General features: G+C 40.6%; 2 protein-coding genes across 2 annotated transcripts in view; one reads left to right on the forward strand and one right to left on the reverse strand.

Moving 5' to 3' along the window:
• Positions 1-25915, reverse strand: part of Fam227b (family with sequence similarity 227 member B) — a 176490-nt gene that overhangs the window by 60622 nt on the left and 89953 nt on the right. The gene's annotated exons all lie outside the window — the stretch shown is intronic.
• Positions 982-25915, forward strand: part of Fgf7 (fibroblast growth factor 7) — a 52945-nt gene continuing 28011 nt past the window's right edge. The window contains exon 1 of the mRNA XM_052724910.1: positions 982-1280. Within this exon, the coding sequence (XP_052580870.1) occupies positions 995-1280 (286 nt within the window). The 5' untranslated portion in view covers positions 982-994. The remainder of the gene's footprint in view (positions 1281-25915) is intronic.

Consider the following 25915-nt stretch of genomic DNA (forward strand, 5'->3'; position numbering starts at 1 on the left):
CTGTTGATTTATGGAAACAATTATGATTCTGCTGGAGGATTTCTCAGCTGAGAAATAGTTTGTAGCTACAGTAGAAAGGCTCAAGTTGCAGGAGGCAGACAGCAGACACGGAACTCTTGTGTACCCAGCTGTTCTAAACAGAACAAGTAAGTTACTGTTATTCGTCTTTAAAACAATGCTCAATCTTTTCTGAAAGGTTTTCTCTTTCTGTGGTTACTGTACTGAGGGGAAAAGACTTTTGGACCGTGTAAATATCTACAGAAATTGTGCTCTAGTATGTATGGTAAAGGAAGCTGGAAGCTCTCCAGAGCGATCCCGACACTTAACTTGAAAAATATGGGCAGTTTAGGGGAAGATAATTATTAAGCACAAATGTAAAAGCATATACTAATGAAATCCAGGGACAACATTTCTACTTTATCGAGAGTGGCTGTAAAACTCAAGTTAAGTCAATAGCTCTAAGTACAGGGCGCTCTTAACAAGACAGCAATTGGAATGAATGGTGCAGTTTTATTGTGATGTCTCTCCATTAATGCACAGCTCTTTTGAATCTTCATGCAGAGTGGTAAAGATGCTAACACCCTCTGTGGAAAGTGTCTTAAGTGTGCCTTCAACGCTTAACTACACTGTATGTCATACTACTTACCCACTGAAATTTATATGAACAACTTTTTCTCTTCCTCTCTCCTCTCCTCCCCATTCTTAATCTCTCATTGTGAACAGAAGTCAAGTAGCAAACGGCACTACAGCAACTGACCTTGTTGCAACCTGTTTTTATAAGGATACATCTATCAACTGTGTCACTGAAGGAGGAATCCCGTTATTGGTATCAGAAGCTAAAAGATAAGCTTACCAGTTTGGAAAGAGTGACTACCTTTTCTTAAATCAAGCTACAGTTCACAGACAGGAGGAGGCCCATGACCTAGGAGTAGCAATCAACTCAAGATTCAAGTCTCATTATGTTATTCATGAACACCCGGAGCACTACACTATAATGCGCAAATGGATACTGACATGGATCCTGCCAACTCGGCTCTGCAGGTCATGCTTCCAGCTTGTCTGTCTAGTGGGCACTCTATCTCTAGCATGCAATGACATGAGTCCAGAGCAAACGGCTACGAATGTGAACTGTTCTAGCCCCGAGCGACACACAAGAAGTTATGATTACATGGAAGGAGGGGATATAAGGGTGAGGAGACTGTTCTGCCGCACACAGTGGTATCTGAGGATTGACAAACGAGGCAAAGTGAAAGGGACCCAGGAGATGAAGAACAGCTACAGTAAGTGACGACTTTATTACAGCCCTGCTTGGATCTTTACGCTTGGTTTAAGGTTCACTTTTTGATGGCATGGTCTCCTTTCTTAGGAGGGGAAAACAATGTAATGTTAAGTCCTAATTTTTCTACATTGAGATTTTTGTACTAAGTCTCCAAGGTATCTGTGAGAACAGGGCAGGTGTACTCACCTTATGGCTGGAACTGACAGCACAAGCCAGTGGGAACTACTTACACTGTGGCCTGAATCTAACATGCTCTTTAGTAAGAAGACATTTCACAGACAGTACTCAGGCTGACATGCGATTGTTTTCCTAACACCCTCGGTAGAAGTTTGCACACACTTCTCAGTAGGACTTCACCAAACCACCAGCCACTAGTTTGAGGAACAGAGAGTGTATCTGTCTTTGTTAGGTGTGTCGCCTTTGAAAGAACTTTGTCAAGGTGCAAACCGGTTAAGAATCTGCTTTCTGAGCACCATCAACTGTGCGTTTCTAAAACAGAAGGGAGTCTGTAATGCCCTTAGCTGTCCTTAGTCTAATGAGTTTGTGTTAGAGTCTTTGACCCCCCACCAAGCAGACAACAGATCTTTCTAACAGCTTCCTTCTCAAGGGTCTCTGACATGTAAGTTCTATGTTGCTTTAAGAGGAACACAAATATGAGGAAGTAGAAGTAAGTTAGGGAGAAGTATGTCTGAGACCTATAACTAGAGCACCCCACTTTCCCCCCAAGACCCAGTTGCTCTTTCCCCTTAAAATGTCAGGGCTTGAGTTTTCATTGAATGATTCCAACTACTAACTAATTTCAGTAGTATTAAATTCAGCAGAACACACACTCAACATTTAAGTTAAGCATTTAAAACTCACAAATGAAAATAGGTTTGTCAGCATTACTAATACGGGGACAGTGTTGACACTGTGTTTGATAATATGTGTGGCATTATAAATGAAAAAGGACACATGGAGACAATAGTGTAGCTGAGTGTCCGTGACAGGGTCACTCCAGGCTTTTCTTATCTGTTCCTGAAATAGCCTTTGGGCTCTAAACTCATTGACCAATAAGTCAGAGTTTGGTGAGTCTGTTTCCAATATGAAAATGACGGGCTTCCATTTAAGCTGTAACCGACGCAAACTGTGAGTAAAGGAACATACCAGCTCTGGAAGACTAGTTCTATGGAATTCAGCTAACAAAGGACCACTGGGGGAGGTTTTGCTGATAGCCACGTCTATGTGAGCCATCGAATTTGGCTTTCTCGTTTTATTTGAAAGACAGTGAGCTTTATCATGAATGATAGAATCTGGTAGAAAGAAGGTCAGAATCGAAGGGGCAGTTACAGCACAAGTTCAGTCCCTGTCTTTGGGGACAATTCTTTAGTTTTTCCAAACTTCTCCCTGTAAACATGGGTGTATTTTTCAAAACACTTTCTCATTCTCACAGTCTATTTTGTTCTAAATCAGGGAAGGTACTATACAGTGTAAAGAAACCTAACCACCCTTTACACGATTGTCACCCAAAGAATGAGATAAAAGTGCTTATTATCTCTCCACAATAAGCCATGCAGCTAGGGCTAATTTCAAATTTCATAACAAAGTTATCATAGCAGGATTGTAAGCTTCTTCTGCTCAATGACTAATTCCTTTGGATGCTTTTTATTGACTCATGAAAAAGGTAAAAAATAATGGGAGGTAAAATTCAGTGAAAATAAGTATGTACAATTACTTGAGAGTAAAGTAGTTACAATAGGAACACATCCATATACGTAAATTTTATTGTTTGTGTTAAATTCCTTGAATTCACGAATACATTTGCAATGTGATAAAATGACTTCATCTTTTGAAACATGGTTTGGTATTAACCCTGAACAGCCCTAAAGCCTATTTGGCAAATCCCTTTCCTCTAACACTAAGTCTACAGCAATAAGAAAGACAAAAGTCTCACCCCACATCACAGTACCTCTGTACTCAAAAAGACTTGACATAGTTTATGCAAATAACTTCCACTTACAAGCTTTTTAATAGTCTAAATTTATATACTTTCTCAAGACAGTAAAATCTCCTAGGAAGAGAACACCTCACCAGCATCTTTCCACTGAACTGTAAAGTGGTTGTCATTGTCCTGCTATCCCACTGAAAAGGACAAGATAAGGTTTCTCCAAAGTCAGACAGATGTGAAGGCACTTTTGTGTGTAGGAAATCCCAAGAGATGGAAGAATAAAGGAGAGTAATTTATTCAGAAAAGATTCTGATAAGCTTTGCCCGTCGGTTGAGACAGCCTTGCTCGTTCTAAGAATGAACACAAGCGAACAGACCTGTGAGGTTGACGCTCCTGAATGGAGGGATACAGGTGCAAGTAGTGTGGGCAGCTGGGTTTGTTTCCATCAACCAAACAGGACAATCACAAACACTGGGGACGCTTTCACAGTCCTCAGAGTCACTCACTGATCCAACACAGAAGGGTCCCTCCTGCTGTCATCGGAATGACAGTTAGAAGAAACTGGACTCAAATCAGCAGAATTCAGAGAGGAATAAAGCTCAAAATGAAACGCCAGATGACTCCTCCTGTCCTGATGCCTTCCATTTCTAAGCAGGTCCTTGAACTTCTTCGGAGGCCCTTTACAGTGGCGTTGGTTTCCCTTTTCTTTCCGCTAGCCACCCTCATAGCTTTCGTTTGAGTGAAAGGAAACACGACCTGAGGATATGAGTACGACTTGGCAGGCTGCTTGCTTGCCCAGTGAAGCATGGCACCCTGGGGTCCTACACATGCTAGGCACGCTTGCTACCCACTGAACCACATATTTACCCCCTGGGAATATGCTTTATAAAACATCGATAGATATGGACTGGCACTGTGGGAAAAGGTGAAAGATCTGGGTGTGTCACACCCTGCTTCCTGAAGGTGCTGGACTGGGATAGGTGTGCCGAGAGCAGGGAGGAGTGGCAGGGCTGGTGTTAGTACATGTGCTGCAAATCTTCCGGGGAACTGGAACATCAGTTCAGTGGTGTTGGGAGCCTTTACTTCAGTCTTCCCCCATGTGAGATTATCTTGCAGAAAACATCCACTTTAGATCAGAGTACGTCAATGGTACAGCAAAAAGAAAACAAAGAAACGCAAACCCTCCAAACAGCTCATCAAGGATGAACTGTATGGATTTGGGAATTGAGGAGGCGCCAAGAGGAACAGACCACTGTTTGAACTCCTTAGGGCAGCGAGAGAGGGGACATCTCTCCTCTCTGTTCTCTCTGGTGGCCTCTCGGTGAGCTCCACGGTAGGTTTCAAAACAATGAAGCTGGAATATAACAGGAAGAACAGATGCAGAAGTTAGCCCAGAAGGAGAACATCGGTAAGCAGCATCATGGAGGGAGAGGGAATGAATGGCCAATGCTTCAAGCACTTCTGTTGCCAGAACTGTCCCCTTGGAGACAAGGCCGGAGGCTGGATTTAGATGACTATTGGAGCAGACAGCTCCTCAGCAGACAGAGGCAATCACTCCACACCTGACAAAAATAACACTGCTGTTTAGCTGGGAGTTGAGGTGCTGAGTGAGAGATGGCAGCAGTGAGCTGGGTGCCCGACAACTGCTCCAAGAGGCAGATGTGGGACGGAGGACCCAGCCCCTTACGATCACTTTCCTGCTCTCTGTGTTCAGTAACTAAAATATTGTCTTCCCAACAATAGTTAATACCATCTATTCCTCTGGAGAACTCCTTGGTGACCAGAAGCCTCTGATCCAGGAGGAAGCTCATCTGTCTTTTTGAGCACTGTTGGTCACATAGTAAGAAAGGGTTATTTGTTCTGAAAGTTGGCCAATAGCTTGGCAACATTTGCTTTTGGATTGGTAGGCTGTGATGGGATGTGGCCTCACAATTGGCGGAACACAAATAAACACAGCATTGTTGGACTTGACTTTGGCCACAGAACCTTCAGCAACTCAGTTGTCAACAATTCTCTGGGTGGGTTCCTGTCTGCACTAGTCTCTATAGTGCCCCCAGTACACACATCTTAGACCACTGAGAGTGTAAATGTGCTTGTGTCCAGCGGGTTCTCAGTAACGTCTCTCAAAGAACAACCCACACTATCAAAATTATAAACGCAACACCTGCCTTTTAAAAAAGGATAAGGACTACACCATGCTTATGTAGTTCTATGGAGCACACACACAAAACAAAATCCTAGAAATGATTGACAGGTTGGAATCTTCTAGAACTGGCAACTGGGATTCCTTATTAAAGGAATTTCAAATCTTTAAAATATTAGGGATATATAAACTGCTGAGGGGCAGATTTAGAAATGTTAGCTACTCTGAAAACTCAGATTTTAAATTGTTTTCCCCAGATTATAACCTATTTAGTTATGGGAAGTATCTGAAACTTACTAAATGCTAGAAACTTCATTATCACAAATACGTTCTCTTAACATCTCTTCACTTAAAATGACAAGTTTTTAATACATGTTTTTCTTAGTTTTGGTTATATGTGTGTGTCTGTATGTGGGTATGTGCATATTAATTACTGCAGATGCCTAGTGAAGGATACAGGTGTAAGATTTTGTGAAACAGTGTTAGAGGAGGGTTGTGAGCTGCCCCCTATGGATGCTAGGAGTTGAACTCAGGTCCTCTGTAAGAGCAGTACATGCTCTTAACCAAGGAGCCATCTCTCCAGCCCTAAACTGACCATTTCTATGTTACTGTTATTTCTGCATTAGTCCAGATCTGATCGTCTTTTTCCTATGGCTAAGCTGTGTAAGATCTCTCCAGCCTGTGGGTTAGGAGAACCACAGGCCGGACTGACCTGAGGGAGTAGAAGAAGGCGGATTTTAGACATGTGGAAGGAGCTGCTTTCTCTAGACTTTTTTTTCTCTTGTATTTCTCAATCTTGGCTGAATATTGTATTCATCTGGGACCTGTAAAAAATACTGATGCCAGATCCCATCCACAAAGACTCTCATTAAGTTGATCTAGGGTGCAGTCTGGGCATCAGGAATTTTAAAAGCTCTCTAGATGATTCTGAGATGCTTCCAAGGCTGAGAACTACTGCACTGTGGCAATCACATTAGCGTACTTGGGAAACTGTAGCTCAATTGAATCAGAATCTCCCCAGGAGGGGAGCAGACAGGAAGTCAGTATTCCTTACAGTCTTCAAGTGACTCCAAAGCGCAGCTAGGGTTGCAAACTGCTGCTTGTGGGGCGGAAGGTGGGAGGTGAGGGGCGGGGGATGGGGTGCAGCCTGAACCTCAGGGAAGCTTGCGAAAAGTTTGGAGCCCTTGCATTTACAGAGCTTCAGAGTTAAACTGGCCAACCACTGGACTGGAGGAATGGACCTCTGAATTGTGAATCAAGGAGTTCTAGGCCCACTGGACTTGGACTAATCTCAATGGCGTCAACATGTGCTGAACCAGTCCAGACACGAATGTGAGGACAGCCCTGTAGCATGACAGAAGAAGGTTGCTTAATCGAATGGCACAGCTGCATTGTGACAGGTGCTGGAACGGGAGGCCAAGGGTGCTACAGACATCAACGTCTGCTTGCTTTTGTGAACCCAGACACTTCTAAATTAGGCTTTCCTCTCCCAGAGCCACACTAATAAACTCAACAGGCAAAAGACTGAAAAAGGCTGTGGTTAACTTAGAAAATCCAGTGGGGACAGAACCACAGGTCCTTCCAAGGATGTTTCCAGTCTAGTTGAAAGGACTCTTCAAAGCTTGTCACCTCTGCAGGGCCAGGATTAGGCACAACATGAAGGCAGCACTTTCTAATAGTTTGGGTAGTATGGTAGCTTCTGTAGCATCACTGTGCAAACACAGAATCTCTACATTTAAATGTCACATATGGCATGTAACACAGGAGAAAAGACAAGGCGATGACTGATCTACCCACATTCCAAACAGGTTGAAAATGAAAGCCCTCTTCCATGCACATGGCTTGAAAAGCCGTGTTAAAGGTCACTGAACAGGGATGGAGAGGTGGCTCAGGAGTTAAGAGCAGGCACCACCTTGTGCAGAGGACATGAATTCAGTTCCCAGCACCATGTCAGATATCTCCAGCTCCAGGAGCTCCAAAACCTTCTTTCGGACTTGGTAGGCATTTGTAGGATAAGTGCGTGCGCGTGCACACACACACACACACACACACACACACACACACACACACACACAAAAAAAAAAAAAAAAAATTAAAAATTAAAAATGAGAAGTCACTGAACATGTAAGTAATTCTTGGCCAAGTTTTAACTCTGTATTTGAACTTATCTGTAGACCTATTTCAAGATTTTTTCAAGATTTTTAAATACCATGCTTCAACTTCCTTAAATGGCATATTTTTAATTTTCCATTATATTTCCCATTTTATGTTTGTATTTGAATTTTAGATGCAATTATGGGTAATGTTGACAGAAATATTTGAGACAAAATTCACAATCAACTCAGTTTGCATGTTTTCCTTAAGGCAGTGTTCCCAAAGTGTGTTTCTTAGAACGCTGATGTCCCCCGAGATCTTAATGGTGTTTCCTCAGGCTGTTTCTCTGGCTTGTTGACTGGGAAATATTCGGTTAATAACGCTGAATTAGTCTCCTGCAGAATTCTCTGAGCTTATGTTACTCTATGGTTAGCTCCAACGTCAAGGAAATAATACATGTAGGTTTCCAAACAGACTGGACAACAGACCACTCCTTTGTCCAAATTCTTCTCTCTAGTCTTACTGTTGGTAGAACATTTAAATTTCATTAATTTGAAACCTGAGAGCAAATTGGGATCCATCTTCGGAGTAGTCAAGAACTAAACCTACCTATCATTCAACTGTTGGTCTCAAATTAAAAAAGAAAAGCCCCACAGCTGCCCAGAACTGCCCTGTGATTTCAGAAGCACCGGAGCTCAGTTTGCTGATATAGAAGCTTGCATGTCAGTCTGCTTCAAGATCGTATTTTGCACACTGATGAAGAGCTAAATCCAGATATTTCCAGTGGGACTGAAGTCTGAATAGAAGTTCTACCTGAGCTGTAGGCGGCCGTATGGAGCTGTTTTCCTAATGGGAAATGATGGAGCTTGTAGCTATGTCTGAGCAACCTACAAAATAGAGAATTATTTCTCATACAGAAACCTAAAATGCTTCTGTGACTCTGGGGTGACTGAGAAATTCTTATCATGTGTGCTCCACACAACAAACTTTATTTTACTTATCAAAAAAGTAGTTCCAGCAAAAGATGTAGCTATTTCCATTTTTTATCAATAAGGAACAAGTTTCATTAGTTGACCAAAAGATATTTAGAAATGTGAAATTTTACAGAATCTGACAGGAAAACGACCAGCGAGCCACGCATCTGAGGTTTTCAGTAGTGACAGGGGCGGTGGCTCCTGTCCTCTCCATGCCCCAGATGTCCCACTAGCTGCCCACTGGGCACCTGCTCTTTCTGTACGTATGTGGCACTCACACTGGAGTGCTCTGGCCTTCCTTCTCTCACCCTCCAGTCCAGGGTGCCGCATGTAGCCCCGGGAAAGATGGCCGAAAGCTTTATAATTATGAAATGTATTTATCATTTAACTGATGACTTATTTAAAATCAGGTCTAAGTAAAAATAATGCTGTTAAATCATCAAGAATGTTGATGTGGACAAGCTCAAAAGGCTTTGCTAAAATAAAAGAAAAACACACCACATTTTTTCTTATTTTCTACCCTTTAAAAATAAATTTGTCCCCCAGAAGCAATTTGACTGAGATTTTCTAGGTGATCTCAAGGGTCCAGCGGGAAGCTGTTTTCTTTCCAAGGCCAACTGCATAAGCAGGCACATAGAGTACTGGTGACACTGGAAGATTAGGTATCAGGGGCAACATGAAGACCAAGCTTGGGAGAGCTGTGGTCCTCCTCAACATTCACTCTTATTTTCACCTGTCTATTTATCAAGAAGAATACCCAGGAGAAGTAATTTGTAGTTGATATTGGCTTAAGGAATATCTGTATTAAAAGGAGGCAGAAAGAAAACCTTTAAGAACTAAAGTGAGTTGTACTACGAGAAAACAATCAGTAGACTGGTTATTTTAGGAATATAGTCGGTGGGAATCCACCTACTAGAGAGAATGGCTCTTGTGATGGTCAGTTTTGTGCCAGTTTGACACAAGTTCAAATCATCAGGGAAGAGGAATTGCCAGTTGAGGAGCAGCCTCCATCAGACTGGCTGTGGGCATGTTCATGGGGGCATTTTCTTGATTAATGATTGATGTGGAAGGGTCCAGTTCATTGTGGGTGGTGCCACCTGTGGTAAGTGGTCCTGGGCTGTACAAGAAAGCAAAAGCTGGGAAAGCCAGTAGGCAGCATTCCTCTATGGTCTTCGCTTCAGTTCCTGCCTCCAAGCTCCTGCCTCGAGTTCCTGCCCTGACTTCCCCCAGTGACAGACTGTGACCTGAGAGTTACTAGAGGAAATAAACCCCTCTTCCCCAAGTTGCTGTTGGTCAGAGTGTTTAATCACAGCAGTAGAAGGCAAAGTGGGGACTCCTGAACTCAGGAACCAGCGCAGGGGGGGAAAGGAGAGATGCCTTGGGGGAGAGAAATGAGGATGGCAGGAAGCCAGGGGTCTGCTCTTCCTTTGTGTTAGTGGCAGCAGCCCGGTAAGCAAGAGAATCTCTTGTGTCTTACATGGTTTCTAGATGTGTTTCTGATCACATCCCTGGTTGGTCTGATTCATGGAGGGGAGGCCTGGGTCATGGGACATCATCTGTAGAGGGGACACAGTTTCTTCCTTTCTTTGTACTAATAAGAAAGGGATCATACACAATTCTGAAAGATTGCTGACACTTTCCTGTTTTCATTCTTTTGTTAAATTCAGTAGTCATGACACCTCCCTTTGAGAGACTAAAGACACAGTAGTAAAGAACTCCACAGCCCGTGTGTTTAGAGAACTAACAGTTTAGTTGGGGTTACAGGAGGACTACAAGACAAAGGGGGCAAGTTTAGAGACCACAGGGGATTGCCAACAAGACAGACAGCTCAGGTGTCCTGAGGGGAAATGTCTATCAAGACACTGTCATCATGGCGGGGTTTGGACATGAGAGCAATTCAGCATCTCTCTACGTATCACTGTTGAGCTCACCAAAGGCAATCCTGATATTTTTTCTTTATTTCAAAAAACATGAGAACACGGGGAGGGGGGCAAGTAAATAATAAATCTTTAGGCTTGAGGGATGGTTTTGCAGTTAACAGTATGTACTGCTCTTGCATAGGCCCTGAGTTTGTTTTCTAGAACTCATATCAGGCAGCTCACAACCATATGTAACTCCTGCTCCAGGGGGAATCCAACCCCTTCTTTTGGCCTCTGGCTACTCTACCCTTATCCATGCATATATTTAAAAATCCCACCCATGCACACAATTAAAAATAAAATCTTAAAAAAAAATCCATGAGAACAGTTGCTTGAAATAGGTCATCAGATTTTATCTGATTGAAATATTTATTAAAAATATAACTACCTCCAACTAAAAGTGTTAATTCTCTAAAAACACACTCTGGGGAGGTCTTCACTACTCTTCTTTCCAGGTACCACAGAGAGGTATCAAAGGATGCTTTTTGAACTAAATGAATGAAAAAGGAGGCCGCTCCATGTCATTTGGTGACTTCATTTGAAGGGAACCTTTCTTTGGATGTCATAATTCAAGTTAGGTTAGCTGAAAAATGTACATTTTTTTTTCATGGTTAATAGCATATATTTCTTTTTTTGTTGTTTTTTTAATCTTTGATCTTAACTGTAACCTCCTTAAGTCAGCTGCATATAAACGATGGCTATAAAGGCTACATTCTCATTATGAAGGAAATTCTTTTTCCTGTAATAGTTCCCGGGAAGTCAGAGATGTAACGGTTTTCAGACACATGGTTAACATTTTAGGGTAGAATTATGGAGATGACCTGCTGCATTCTTTATATCAGACTATTGAGGTGTCTGTGTATGAGAAATATCAACTCCCTTCTATGAATAGTATGCTATGAAATAATGTGGCTACTTCATAGACTTATGGATGGACTCTGGACATGGAAAGACCCTTACAACTTTGCCCTTTATATTTCTCTTACTTTTTGAAGTTGGTCAGACATTGAACCATGGTAGATCCCAGAGAAGATGGGCATGAGTCTGTAGCTGGCTTTTTAAGATTTAAAGTTTATGTCCTTTAAAGTATTTTAATAGTTTATTAGGTATTCACATTAAAATAATTACAACACAGAGAAATAAATTTGTTTGCTGTTCTTGCAAATCTTTGAACTGTCTATGAAAAATTGTATAACATAACTGGAAGCATCTTTTGGAGTGACTAAAGACTATAGATAAAACTGAAGTTAATTCTTGCCAATATTGGAACTGGTGAAATATTTTCCTCTACTGTAAGGATTTCTTAAACTCTCTCCTAATATAATCGTGATAACACTCTTCATCTCATGGGATGGAAAAAGGCCCGGGGGAAATGGCCAGGCCATTTGGTTCATTGCAAAATTAATTTTAGTTTTAAAATTATACATTGTCCTGTTTGCATCATATTTGGGTGTCATTCATTTTAATTAAGAAACATTGGTGTCTTCAAAACTCACTGATGACTCAACTCATCAAATTGAAAGAAAAACCCTTTCTGTGCCCTGATGGATGGTTTCCTGGAAATCCTCGGGTGGTTAGCATCCTTACAGAGAGTAGGACCAGGAAGTAAGTCTGGTGGCTCTGCTGTGTGTTTAGTGGCATTGCATGTGGGAGAGTAGGAAATTCCCAGATGGGCACGGTGAAAGCGTGTACAGTGTGACCTCCGTCTGCTTTCCTGTCACATGCATTCTACTGCTCCCCCTCCCCCTTCACCAACACTTCTCAGGGAAAATAACTGACACTTTAAAGGGGGAAATGAAGGCATCTCAAGTAATATCATTCCCCCAGTGAAGACACAGGGCATCAATATTATTTTAAGATAATAATAAAACTTGTCACTACAAGTCCACTTTCCAGGGCTGTGTGCAACACTTCGCTCACATGACCGGATTCATTTCCATCTCCCACCTGGATGGGCTGGTGGCTGTAGCCATGCTTTGTAGGTGGGGATTGGCTCTGAGGTCCTGAGGGAAGCGACTTGCAGAGTGTGGCTGTGAACTCAAGTAGGCCTAACTCAGAAGCAGACTTCCAGTTTCCACCACATGTGTCACTGTACTTTGGCATCTTTAAGATACCACAAATTAATTTGTACCATGCCATGAAATAATTTGCATCTAAAATATATAAACATAAAATTTTCTTCCTTATACTATGGGTCTAATGAGTATTCAGCATTATCTTCTAGTAAATAAATGTTTTACTTCAACTTCCCCCTTAAAACATCTCCATGCCGCTCCGTCCCTTGAGTTGGGGTAGCAATTTCAGTTTCTTGTGCTTACAGATTGCTAACGATGCTGAAAAGTATACTTTAAATGCATTTCTGAGAGTTACTGAATGCTTGTACTCTGCCCATTAGCCAGTGTCTGTATAATTATTGTAGAACACATACAAACATACAGGTTAATTCCAGAAATCAGTCAATTTTAGGAGTAGATACAGATAATTTGTTTTTTCCCCTGCCTAAACACCACTAAATCCAAATGGAACAAGCAGAAAAGCACATACCACGAACAGCCGCGAATCTCTTCTAACCAGCACTTCCGGGGTTGGTCTAATACTTTAAGGGTAAATTGTTTCTTTCTGTTGTTTGTGATTATTATGCTCTCAATTAATTTCTAAGCTTTTTTGGAACTCTGTCCAATAAAAATAGAGAGGCCACAGAAAGGAACCAAAGATGAGGAGCTAAGGGAATGGCAGTGTATTCAGGGTTTTCGTTTAAGAGTGTTAAATGCTTTACATACGCATTGTGACATGATAGACCTTAAGTTATTCTAACATCTTATAAAATAGCTTTCAAGTTCTATGTTCTCAAAGCTACAATGGCTCTTCTAGTAATTAGAGTGGTATTTGTTGACACAGATTTAGAGTATATGTTGTACAGCTTACTGTGGCTACCTTTATACATAAAATCGTACTATTGGAAATTTTTCAGCTCATCAGGGGATACCAACTCCACAAAGAATATTAAGTACTATACAAAGGAACGCTCAGGGTGTTCACAGTGGAACACACCCCGTAAACTTCCTGGTTACAGGCTCTTGGCCCTGTTAACAGTAACAGGTATGAATTCCATATTGTGAAGTGGGTCTTAAATTCAATCAGGAAAATGCCTGGTTCCTACTCTAACAGTCATGCCACATTGCACCAGTGTGTGTATTTTGCCAGGCCAACTGTTAGTGTAGCCCATTCACAGCTGGACAGGATTGTTCATTACTTTTCTCAATTATTGTGCCTTTCATCATGTGAGAGCTAGCCAATGGGGATGAAGCTTGCTTTCTCCATGTTCTATGGCTCAAGTATGTGGAGTTTCCAGAAACAGAGTCTTTTATTGAGTTCTGGAAGATAAGTAAGGGCCATGGCAATAGCTTATAGAGTTTAGCAGGCTATGGTATCTCATTGACCAACACCTTGAAAAGAGGTAGCCTGCACCTGGCTTTTTGTTAGATAACCTATGCTGTTTGGGAGAGGTATTGTCTCTCTGTTATAGAGTACCACCACTTAAAATCTTTTATGTATGTGTGCATTTGCATAGTTTATGAAGCTGCTCACCAGTAGGTTTCCATCTGGCTTTTTCAAAGGTCTTCAGTGTTAGTTATCTCTCTCCATACTCTGTCCTTTCCCTTGCACTCCCACCCCCATCCCACCTGGTTCCTCCTGTTCCATTATTCCCGTTAGCATCACCCGGGCTCTCTCTGCCCTTTGACATCCCTCCCTCATGCCCTCTTCCTAGCTTTTTGACTTTTAAGGATTCTCCAATTTAAGCACACATATCTAAAAACTCAAAGCTAGCATCCATATAGGAGGGAGACCATGTGACATTTGTCTTTCTGGGTCTAGATTACCTCACTCAGAATGTTTATTTCCAAACATTTACCTGCTAATTTCATTTTTTCTTTATAGCGGAATAAAATTCTATGGTACCATAATTTCATTATCCATTCATCAACTGATAGGCATCTGGGCTGTTTCCATTTTGTGGATATAATAAATAGAGCAACAGTGAATATGAATGAGCAGGTATCTCTGCATTAGGATGCAGAATTCTTTGTGAATATGCCCAGGAGTAGTATAGCTGGTCCATACAGTAGGTTTATTTCTAGGTTTTTGAGGAACTTGTTGAACGGTTCCCCAAATGTCTGTGCCAGTGTTCACTTCTGACAGTAATGGGTAAGTGTTCCTCTTTCTCTATAGCCACACAAGAATTGGCTATAATTTGTTTTTTGGATCTTAGCCATTCTGACTAGGGTAAGATGAAATCTCAAAGTTGTTCTAAGCTTCATTTACCTTATGTCTAAGTTGGGCAAGCCAGATGTATACATACCAAAGAATGAAACTAGATTTATATCTCTCACCCTGCACAAAACTGAACTCTAAATGAATAAAATACCTCAACACAAAGTCCCGATATACCCTGAATCTGTTAGAGAAGAAAGCAGGGGATATGCTTCAACTCAGAGGCACTGGAAAGACATTCTGAATAGGACACTGGTAGCATGGGCATTAAGACTAACAATTAATAAATGGAACAAAAAACAAACCTAAAAAGTTTCTGTACAGCAAAGGACATTATCGAGCCAGTGAAGAGCCAATCTACAGAATGAAAAAAATCTTTACCAGCTATACATCTGACAGAGGATTAATGTCTAGGATACACAAAGAAACAAGAAAATAAATACAAAGTAAAAATAATTTAATTAAAAAATAGGGCATGGAATGATTTACAATTTTTATTCTTCTTTTTTTGAAGATTTATTTATTTATTATGTTTACAGTGTTCTGTTTGCATGTATTCCTGCAAGTCAGAAGAGGGCACCAGATCTTATTACAGATGGTTGTGAGCTACCATGTGGTTGCTGGGAATTGAACTCAGGACCTCTGGAAGAACAGTCAGTGTTCTTAACCTCTGAGCCATCTCTCCAGCCCCAATTTTTTTTTTTTTTTGGTTTTTCGAGACAGGGTTTCTCTGTGTAGCTTTGCGCCTTTCCTGGAACTCACTTGGTAGTCCAGGCTGGCCTCGAACTCACAGAGATCCGCCTGGCTCTGCCTCCCGAGTGCTGGGATTAAAGGCATGCGCCACCACCGCCCGGCACCAGCCCCAATTTTTATTCTTAATAAGCTATATTGGCCATGGATCCGTGTAAAGCTTTTTTTCTGTCTTTTTTGAGACAGGGTTTCCCTGTGTAGCTTTGGAGCCTGTCCTGGAACTCACTCTGTAGACCAGGCTGGCCTCAAACTCAGAGAGGTCCACCTGGCTCTGACTCCCAAGTACTGGGATTAAAGGCGTGCACCACCACCGCCCAGCCTGTGTAAAGCTTTTAAATATTTAAATATCATATTTCACTGAATCAATTATTGCCTAGTTACATACAGTTATTATCAGCAAGCAATACACTTTTATTATACCCGTGTATTTTTATCTTGAAGTAACTCTTAGGCATGATTAACACGATGTGTTTGAATTTCTGGGTAGCTCTCCTTGAGGCCGGGGATGTTTTTTGTTTCATCTTTTTTCCCCATAGACCCAGTTTAGTATCCAGGATAGTGGGGGACACTTGAATTAAGAAAAAGATACAAAAACAGGAGTCAGCAAAAGCATTGAACAGCTTCCTTCAACTCAGCTTTTAAGAAAATTTTACTTGTCCCAATTTTTCTTTCAACTTATTTTCTACTTGGCAATGTAAAGATGCTATGGTGTCCAGCTAATTTATTCTGTCTCTTTCTTGAAGTTATGGAAATTCACACTCTGTACTATGTGCATGATGATGTAAGCCGTGTTTTTTCCATCTCAGTGCATTTCCCATTTGTTGGTTTCCAGACTGTCAACTGTTCCATGGAGTCCTTCTGGCCCTTCAGTCCTACCTTTCCACACTGCTTAGTACCCTGTGACGGTAAATGTGCAGACAATAGAATATCATGCAGATAGGAGGCATTACTGCTCTTCTTCTCTTGACAGATTAGTGCATTCCTTTTGAATTTAGGGTCAGACTTCCAAGGTCTAGCTGTATAGTCAGTCTTCTCCAGCTCCCTTCTCGCCCTTCCTTCCTTTACCTTCACCTCCCACTTCAGACACCAGGCCAGAGCTTTGCATGTAGTAGTACAAACTAATTATTTTATTCAACATTCTTTATACTTATCTACTTTTATTTCCCAGAGAACAAACTCAGTTTTAACTTGTTGCTATTTGGATCAGACATTCATTTAACGTGTTCAACTGTTTTCTTCTCTCTGTCTTAGCATCACACTGTTTGGACTTCTACATAATACGTATACTTACTTATTTCTTGATATTAAGTGTATGCTGCTCATTCCACTCAATAGGTTGGCTAGGAAGAAAGAGGTTAGAAATGGCAGAGAACAAACTGGAGGGACAATAACTTTGAAGTATCTAAGAAACATCAAAAAGCTGTTCTATTAGGTCTAATGTCGTTAAGGTTGGCATCATCTATTTTAGAGAGCATAAGGTTTAGGCCAAGCTCCGCTGTAGCCCATCCCTGAAGGTCTGAGCTGGGCAGACAGTCCTGTAGTTTAACTGAACACCAGGGACATCTTGTGCTTGTCTGCTACGTCTGCTCTCAAGGGCCAGAAAGATTTTCAATGTTCCCAGCTCTTTTAACACTCTTCACATATCTGCAATTCAAGAACTAATTAAATATGGTCACAGTGGCTCATACTTGTAACTCCAGCACTTTGGAGGCTTGGCTGAGGCAGGAGGATTGCCATGAGTTTGAAGTCAATATGGCTGCAGGGTGATATTGCCTTGACAAATCAAAGGAGAGAAAAAGAAAAGAAAAACAAGAAAATCTAAGCCATCTTTTAATTAAGGAAGAGAGAAAGTTGACAACTTAATTCAGAAAGCTGGCCTATGTCTTTCATTGTTAATGTTCTAAAGTGTTCTGTTCAGATATGTAAAGAGGGCTCTCAGTTTCCATGTTCTGACCCACAGATGAGACTCTCACTTCTCCCACTTAGAGTCCTTGAAAGATCATAGGTTGACTCAGGAACATTTTCTACAATCTCTTTTCTTTTCAGATTAAACATCATCACTTGAAAAGCTAGGTAGTATTATTCCAAATTTAGACACTTTTCCCACTTGAAATTTGTTTTTGTCTTCATGGTATTTTAATACAAAACAAATGGGCTTTTTACTTCAGCTCTGTTTATGCTTTTGTTAACTTTTCTAATATTTCAGTTTATATGAAATGCCCATGACCTATTAAGTTCAGATGATAATGACTGTCCCGTTTTAAAGAATTATCTACAACTATTTAAGATACAGTCATCCTCGCATCTTCAGAGGAAATAAACAAAAATAATATATGATATGTTTGAAACTTTTTATCACTAAGTAAATTCTAATTGTTATAGTCAAATTAAGTTATACTATTAGAATATTTGAAATCAGACCGTTGTCAATAGATAGCTTTCTCTCTCGTATTACTATTTCCTTGTTGAAATGTTAGCGCCAGACTTCCTCATGCAGCTTCCAATTTTATATGACTTACAGCTTCTCAATAAAGACATTAGCTTTTCATTTAAATTTTCTTTTTTCATTACAACTATGTTAGAATTCTACATAGCAATGTTTTAGGGAGTGTTCTTATTTATTACTTGTAGAGGTGACATTGGTTAATAAAATATACAGAAATAAAAATGTAACTGTTTAATGTGTTTCCACAGGAAGTAATTTGGTAATTTGCAACTGTTATCCATTAGTTTCCTTGGAAAAGCAGAGCTCAGTGGGTTAATGTTGAGTGTACCCGAAGGGGTGAAAGGGACAGATGGAAAGAATTAGGACTTTCCTGGAAGTAGGCAACAGCACATAGAGGTGGGGGTGGGGGTGGGAGTGGAGGTGTGGGTGGTTGTGGTAAGAGGGGGGAGGTGAGGGGTGGGTGTGGTGAGGGGTGGGGAGGGAGGTGTGGCATAGGTGTGGTAAGGGGTGAGTGTGGGAGTGGAGGTGGGGGGTTGGTGCAGGATCTTGACAGCAGACTTCTCTCTAAGGACAGAAAAGTGAAAAGGATGTGGATACAGTTGGGGAAGGCCCAAGCGGGGGCTAGCTGCACCTTATCTATCTGCAGAATAAATATGGTGCAGGGAAAGTGGTCAGACAGAGCGAGGACATAGACAAAATTCTTCAGCATTTTTGTCTTTAACTTCATATTATGAAGAGAAAGGGGGGAAAGGAGTAAAGCTGTGACCAATTGAGGGAATGATGTCAGGAAGTAACTAGAAAAAGATACAGGCAGGGTGCGGTGACAGAGTGATCTCAATAGAGAAAGGGAAGGAAGGCAGATACATCAGGAGAGCAGGAGAGGTCCAGGACAGAGAAGGGAAACAAATCTGGAGCAGGCATGGGCTCTCGGCCCTCGGCCCAGCAAACAGCCTGTGCTTCTGTGAATGCCTCAGGAGGCCCTGGGTGAACTTATGCTCAAAGTTAGATGTGCTGGTCATTCTTACACTGGTACAAAGCTCTCAGGAAGTAAGTGCTGTGGACAAAGAGGCAACACCGAATCAAAAGGTCTATTACAAGTCACTGTGCACTTTATTGTTTTTTTTCCTAATTTAAAATCAGGATATAGAATAATTGTGTATTTAGAGCAATCACAATTTTATTGAAGCACATAGGAAATTGATAGAAAAAAACTAGTTTACAATTATGATATGTTTTGGTTGTTCTCTTTATTTTGTACAGTGATTTCCACATCGTAGCTGATGTGAAACTTTTGACAGACAGGCACATCTATCTATGTGTATTTATATGTGCATGTAAACTCTGTCTGACATGTGCAGCTGTCACTGCCTATTTTAGGCACATGGTCACAGGACAAGAAAGGCCCCATCCAAATGCCCAGCAGTCTAAGTATCCAAGACATAACTGATAAAACTTCCCTTGAAGCTTTCCAAGAATGGAAACTTTAGAGTCTACTACTATTCCAGCTTAAACTCTTCCTCCTGGTCCTCAGAAGCCCAGGAGCCCAGCACCTGTCCCCTCACTCAATGTGATCATCTCCCTTGTCCCTTGTCGCACTGCTTTGCTTCCATTCTTCCCCTTGTTCCTAGAGCACAATGCCTGCATCATGGCCTTTCCCCACCTGCGTGCTCTCTGGGTCAATTATTTCCTCCCTTCGATAAGTAGGCAGCTCATGCCCCTACTTTTTCCTAATCTTTACAGAATTGTTACATTTTTCCCCACTGAGAATGTCCCTACCTTCTCTACCCAATCCATACACTTCCATCTTCCCTCTTAGAAGTTGTCACTCTTCAATACACAATACCTTTATCTTCATATAAACTCTTCCCCAGCTAGAAGGAGAAAGCAGGAGACATTTGTCTGTTTTATTCACTGTTACATACACACTACTGAGATTGGGGAACGGAATTTTTAGCTAAGGTGGTAAATCCATAAATAGCCACCAACTACTGTATCAGGTACTGACCAAGAATGAAGGCTAGAAAAGAGAACAAGAACATTGCTCAAGGCTCTAGGGTTCATCGGTGGTAGAGCCAGGCCTGACTCCATCCTTAGCTCTGGCATTCCAAGGCTCAGCTCATCCCACTATGACCAGTAAGATGGTCAAAACCAACTTCAAAAATCAGTGGAAGCTCTTTTTCCCCCTTCTCTGTGAGTAGATCTTTGTCCTGTGGCGTACTGAGATGAGTAATGCTGAGCCTAGAAGAGACTTGTACTCTTATGGAAGCAAGGAGCACTGTTCATTGTCCACGATGTACAAGGAGTGACAGCTGGCCAGGAAATGGTTTGAGACTTTACTCTGTTCTCGGTCCACTGAAGGAAAAGTCCTTTTCTGTTTCCTAACAGAAGCTAGGAGTGATAATGTTGTATCTCCAACATATGACTAATACATGGCAGTAACGGCTGACAGTTAAGGAGCTTTCCTTGTACCAGGCATAAACCCAAAGCAACTCACACACAATATCTAATTAAAATCTTAAAAGAATCTAATGATGTAGGCATTGCTATTTTTGATTTACAAATGAGAAGAAAAGTCTCAGAAAGAATGAGTGACTTTGAATAAACATGATGTTAGGAAAAATGACTTGTGTGGACTTCTAATGCAGAGACAGGGTTAATATGTAAGTGTTCAGGACTTCTGTTTCCATGGTTGTTTTCTGGTGAGAGTCCACAAGTTGAGATGAGTTACATAATTAGTGTTTCATATAATGAAGAGAAAACTGTGGTCTAGTACCATGTGGACAATGACTTAACCAGCATCCCTAGTAAACCTTAGTCTGCACTGCTGATCTTCAGAGATCTGCTCTTCACCTAGCTATTATTACTATTACGAACTTCACAAAAGTTATTACATTTTTCTCAGGCTTGCTTCTTTGTTGAGAAGTTTAAACCACACTGATAGCTAGGATCTTATGTTTTGAAGTGTCCATAATGATTTTAAGCTATTTAAAATGCTTGGCTGGCTAGTAGGGACCTGAAGAAAATATTGAATTATATCTCCACTTCATACATAAATATACTCTCTAAATTTCAGACTGTAAGAACTCTAAGTAAGAGCTCTTGCTACTTAATTCCAATTTACACAGGCTCACATAGGCCCCCACTAGTTCTCGTTACCTATTTCTGAATGGACCAAACTATCATGAGATCAACCTATATATAATTTAAAATGAGACTAAATTAATAAATTCATATATTTTATAAAATCATCCTTATACAACAGTGGTTTTAATACATCAAGGTAGCTACATTTGATGGAAGATAATCTTTTCTAGGCTAAACAATGTACACTCCCTTGATTATTACCCATCATATGGTCTCTCAGCCTTTCATTGCTCGCCAGTCCTCTGAGTACCATCAACAAACAATAGGGTACCCAGAACACAGTGCTCCAAACTTAACAGGGTGGGGCTGGAAGCAGCAAGATTACTGCCTCCCTGGTAACATCACAGCTGTTAGGACATCCAAATGGCCATGAACACAGTTTGGAGTAGACGATGACTCATCTCAAGCTTGTCTATTAACGTTCTAGATCTTTTTCAAATGAATTGATGCCAGCTACTCAGAGAGCTCACTTAACAGCAGGGATATTAGGATCCTGTGACTGTCTGTGGTAGGAAAGTAGCTTCTGGAAATGCGGAATGGACACTGGAGCAGCACGTGCAGAGAAGCCACCACACTCTAGCTGACTAGACTGTGACATTGACATTCACACAGGCACAGTCACACCACCTCAGAGAGTGGAACAGCAAGGCGTGTGCCAAAGTTCTAGAAACCATAACACTGAAAAACAAATCTAAAAATTGAAGTTGTATGGTAAATACAGTGTCTCACAGAGAAACTGAATATAAAGCGATCCATTCTAATGGTATTAGAGTAGCAGGAAAGTAAATTTAATGTGTAAGTTGACTCAGCTAACAGGAAAAATTACATGGAAAAGTGGAGAGGGGCTCACGGCCCTTCTTGCAGACTCGCTACAGCTTTCTGCCCAACTGGACATCTTTTTCCTCCTAATCCTGGTACTTCTGCTGTGCTCCCAGATGTCCAGTGTTCTTCACCTAGCCCAATGTCACTGATTATGTTTTTCTCTGCCTTTCTATACTTTCCTGAATGGCATGTATAAGAACCTTATTCAAACTAGCCATGACACTACATATTGTACTATAAAGTAGCTTAATATATAACCATTCTAGAGAATGTTGAGTTTTAGTTGTAGCTTGTGAACATATGTTTAATGTGGAACTGTTGGTTACCATGGCTTGATTTCAGGAACTGAAGTAAGATATTCTTTGTAGAAGAAAAAGTTCTTTATAATGTTTGATTCTCATACTACAGACTTTCAGTTGCTTTCTTGATCATTAAACCTAAGTAAATAAGAAATCAATACAACTGAATTTTCTCTGTAAATTCATTTACAAGTCAACTCCATTTCCTGCAAGCCCTGTTCCAGTTAGATAGCTGAGGTTTGTTGAGGCTGCCTTGTGATTTTGTTTCGTATGTGGACAAATCCATGTTGAAAGTACATGTGAACTGTAGATATGGTTAGCATGTCTAGAGCTATGTATTGCCTGGTCAATATCCTCTTCAATGTCTAGAGGGGTACATGGTTAATGTCTGTAATATTATTCTTAAGAAACAGTTGGTGGTGCACGCCTTTAATCCCAGCACTCGGGAGGCAGAGCCAGGTGGATCCCTGTGAGTTCAAGGCCAGCCTGGGCTACCAAATGAGCTCCAGGAAAGGCGCAAAGCTACACAGAGAAACCCTGTCTCGAAAAACCAAAAAAAAAAAAAAAAAAAAAAAGAAACAGTTTAATTCAAACAAAATTTTAAGTCAGATTTGAGTCAGAAAAAGTGTCAGAAACAACCTGTGCAGTTTATGTGCATTTGCCTACAAAATCTTAAGATAGTATTGTTTATATATGAAATAAATAGTAGTGTTACTGAATTCTAGCCAACTTAGAATTTGACATTTTTAAAAAAATTTTTTAATTAAAACAATTTTTTGAGACTTTCCTAATGTGTATTTCGTTCACATTATTTCCTGCCTATTCCAATCCTCCATGTGCCATCCCACTTCCTCTCAAATTCATGACTCCTCCTACTGAGGGGGCCTTATAAGTCCCATTAGGCATTGTTGGTTACCCCCAAGATGTAAGTGCCACTATTGCACTAGTAGGAATATTGTGGCAGACTGGCCATTGTTGTGGTCCATAGACTTTACAGCCAGGTAGTGCTATTGATTGCCTTTCTCCCTTGGCAGTTTAGATAACACTTTCGGGTACCGTGAGAGCTAGTCCTCAAGTGCGGGCTTCCAGGTCAGTTCCATGTTTAGTCCTCGAAGTCCTGTGTTTGAAGTGTGTGCTGTCTTCAGCAAGAAGGTTCTAACTCTCAATTATGGGGAGGAGACCAGAGACAATGGCAATAGGCTCTGTTGTTCTAGGGGTCTCTTGGACTCCTCTGACCAACAGCTGGAAGGGAGGTTTCCCAGGCCTGGCACGAGGGTTTGGTGAGATAGTCAATGGCTCTTGGAGGGAGCATTATCACCACAATGCTATAACTTAATTTAAATTACATATAACATATATACATATATTCACATATATATGTGTATGCTCATTTATGTTATACATGTATTTTTAAGAAACTACATAAAATAATGTTTCAAACACCCTTAGTATTATCTATCCCCCTTTCCTCCCTCTAATTCTGTATTACTCTCCCTCCTCCCTTCCCAGATGACATCCCCCTCACTTTTCCCATTTCCCCCTCTGGAGCACCTGTGTCCAGCTATATCCCTCTCTAGAGATCCTTCTCCCTTATATCATGGTCCATTTTTACTTGCCTGGTTTCTGCAGTTACTCAAGGCTATGTACTCACATCTGAAGATTTGGAGTTAGGAACCACACATGAGAGAACATGTGTGTTTGTTTTTCTGGGTCTGGATTGCCTCAGTCAGTAAAAGTTTTTTTTTGTTGTTGTTGTTGTTGTTTTTTGCTTTTTTTTTTTTTGGTTCCATTCCTTTACCTATAAATTTCATGATTTCATTTTTCTTTAAAAATGAATAGAATTCCATTTTGAATATGTACCATATTTTTATTAGCCATTCACCAGTTGAACAAGAGTTAGGCTGTTTCCTTCCCCTAGTTGTAAACAGCGTGGCCGTGGGCATGGCTGAGCCAGCATTTGTGGAACAGGATGTCAAGTCCTTTGGGATTATGCTGAGGAGTGGCAGAGCTGGGTTATATGGTAGCTTTACTTCTACCTTTTTGAAAATTCTTCCCATTGATTTCCATATGTCAAATTAAAATCTGGAATAAGAGATGGCTGTTCACTATCCCCACTCCTTTTCACTAAAGTGCTTGAAATACTAGCTGCAGCAACAGATGAGAGAAGAAAGCAAAAAGGGATAGAAACAGTAAAAGAAGTCAAATTTTCTTTGTGTGCTGAAGATATCATACATATGTGATCCCCAAAATTCCACCAGAAAACTCCTAGAAATGATCAACACTTTCAGCAATGTGGCAGGATAAAAAAAAAAAAATCAACTTAGAAAAACCTGTGGCCTTTCTCTGTATCAACTGCAATCATGCTGAGAAAGAGATCATGGCAATACACCCACTCACAACAGCCTCAAAGAACATCTAGGAATTAAATAACCAAGAAAATGAAAGGCCCATGGCATGAAAACCTTAGTACACTGAACAAAGAGACTGCAGAAGACATTAAGAGATGAAAAGGCCTCCCATGTTCATGGATTTGGCAGAATTAATATTGTGGAAATGGCCATCGACCTAAGGCAATTAACAGATTCAATGCAATCCCAATAAAAATACCCATGTAACTCTTTACAGAAACAGAAGAAACCACCCCAAAATTCATATGGACCTACCAAAGGCCTTGGATAGCCAGCTCAATCTCAGGCAAAAGAAGAAGGCTGGAGAAATTGCCATATCAGATTTCAAGCCATAGCACAGAGCTACAGCAATAAAAGAAAGATCTTCACAAGTGTTCAACTTTCTCAGCAACTAAGGAAATGCTAATTAAAACTGCTTAGAGATTCCATCTTACCCCAGTTAGAATGGGTAAGATGGATAAAATATCTGACGACAGATGCTGGTGAGGATGTGGGGAAAAGGGAACCCTCATTCAGAGTTGGCCAATTTTTATAGAACATTCTCAAGGCTTTCTTGAAGACTGATACTACCATTTTTTATCTAGAATTATTTTTAACTAAGCTTTTACATTCACATTTACATGGCAGTTAGTAGAGATTAAGTAAGTCCTTTGCCTAGGGGAAAAAGCTAAGATACATTTTGCATTAAGGCAGTAACATATTTTACATGTGGATTTTCCAGTTGCAATTCATGAAATAAACATCTAGTAAGTAAGACCCATTCAGAATTTGAGAGTTTGGCTTTACTATGTAGAGAAGAAATAGGAATTTGGAAAAATTCTCTCAATGTGATATCCAACTTCATTACTTGACATATATCCACAAATTTATTAACTAGAATTTAAAATATTGTTAATTCATTATTTGTGAAAACTGAAATAAACTCTGGCAATACTTTACCTTTAAACTTTGTGTGGAAAATCATGATGATGGGACAAATCATATGTAAAGCTGCTGAAAGAATAGAAATACTGCTTACAACAATGTGGTATACAAAATGATTGTACAGTTATTTTGTTATTTTTCTAGGTAAAGTATAACTTTAAAGAGAGGTTTCCTGGATGTGACTTCTAGGAAGTGTGACAAAATGACCTTAGTTTTTGTTCAAATCTAAGATTTGATAGAAATAATGTTAGTGTCAGGAAAAATACTTATTCCTTTTAATCTTAGTTTCTTCATTATAATGACAAAGATAACATCTAATTTGTATAGTTATGACAGTTTATTGAACTAATGAACTTAGAACTGGGGAGATTGTTCAGTTTGTAAAGGGCTTTGAACCTGCTGTGTAGCCCAGGCTGGCCCTGAGCTTACTATACTCTTGTTTCAGCCTCACTAGTGTTGCGGTTCCAGGCCTGCATCCCTACTCCCAGCAGCTGTCTAGGAGTTGTTATGGCTG

This window comes from Peromyscus californicus, unplaced genomic scaffold (assembly GCF_007827085.1).
Source record: "Peromyscus californicus insignis strain IS unplaced genomic scaffold, ASM782708v3 Scaffold_7__1_contigs__length_154581171, whole genome shotgun sequence".
In the NCBI taxonomy this organism is placed as follows: Eukaryota; Metazoa; Chordata; class Mammalia; order Rodentia; family Cricetidae; genus Peromyscus; species Peromyscus californicus.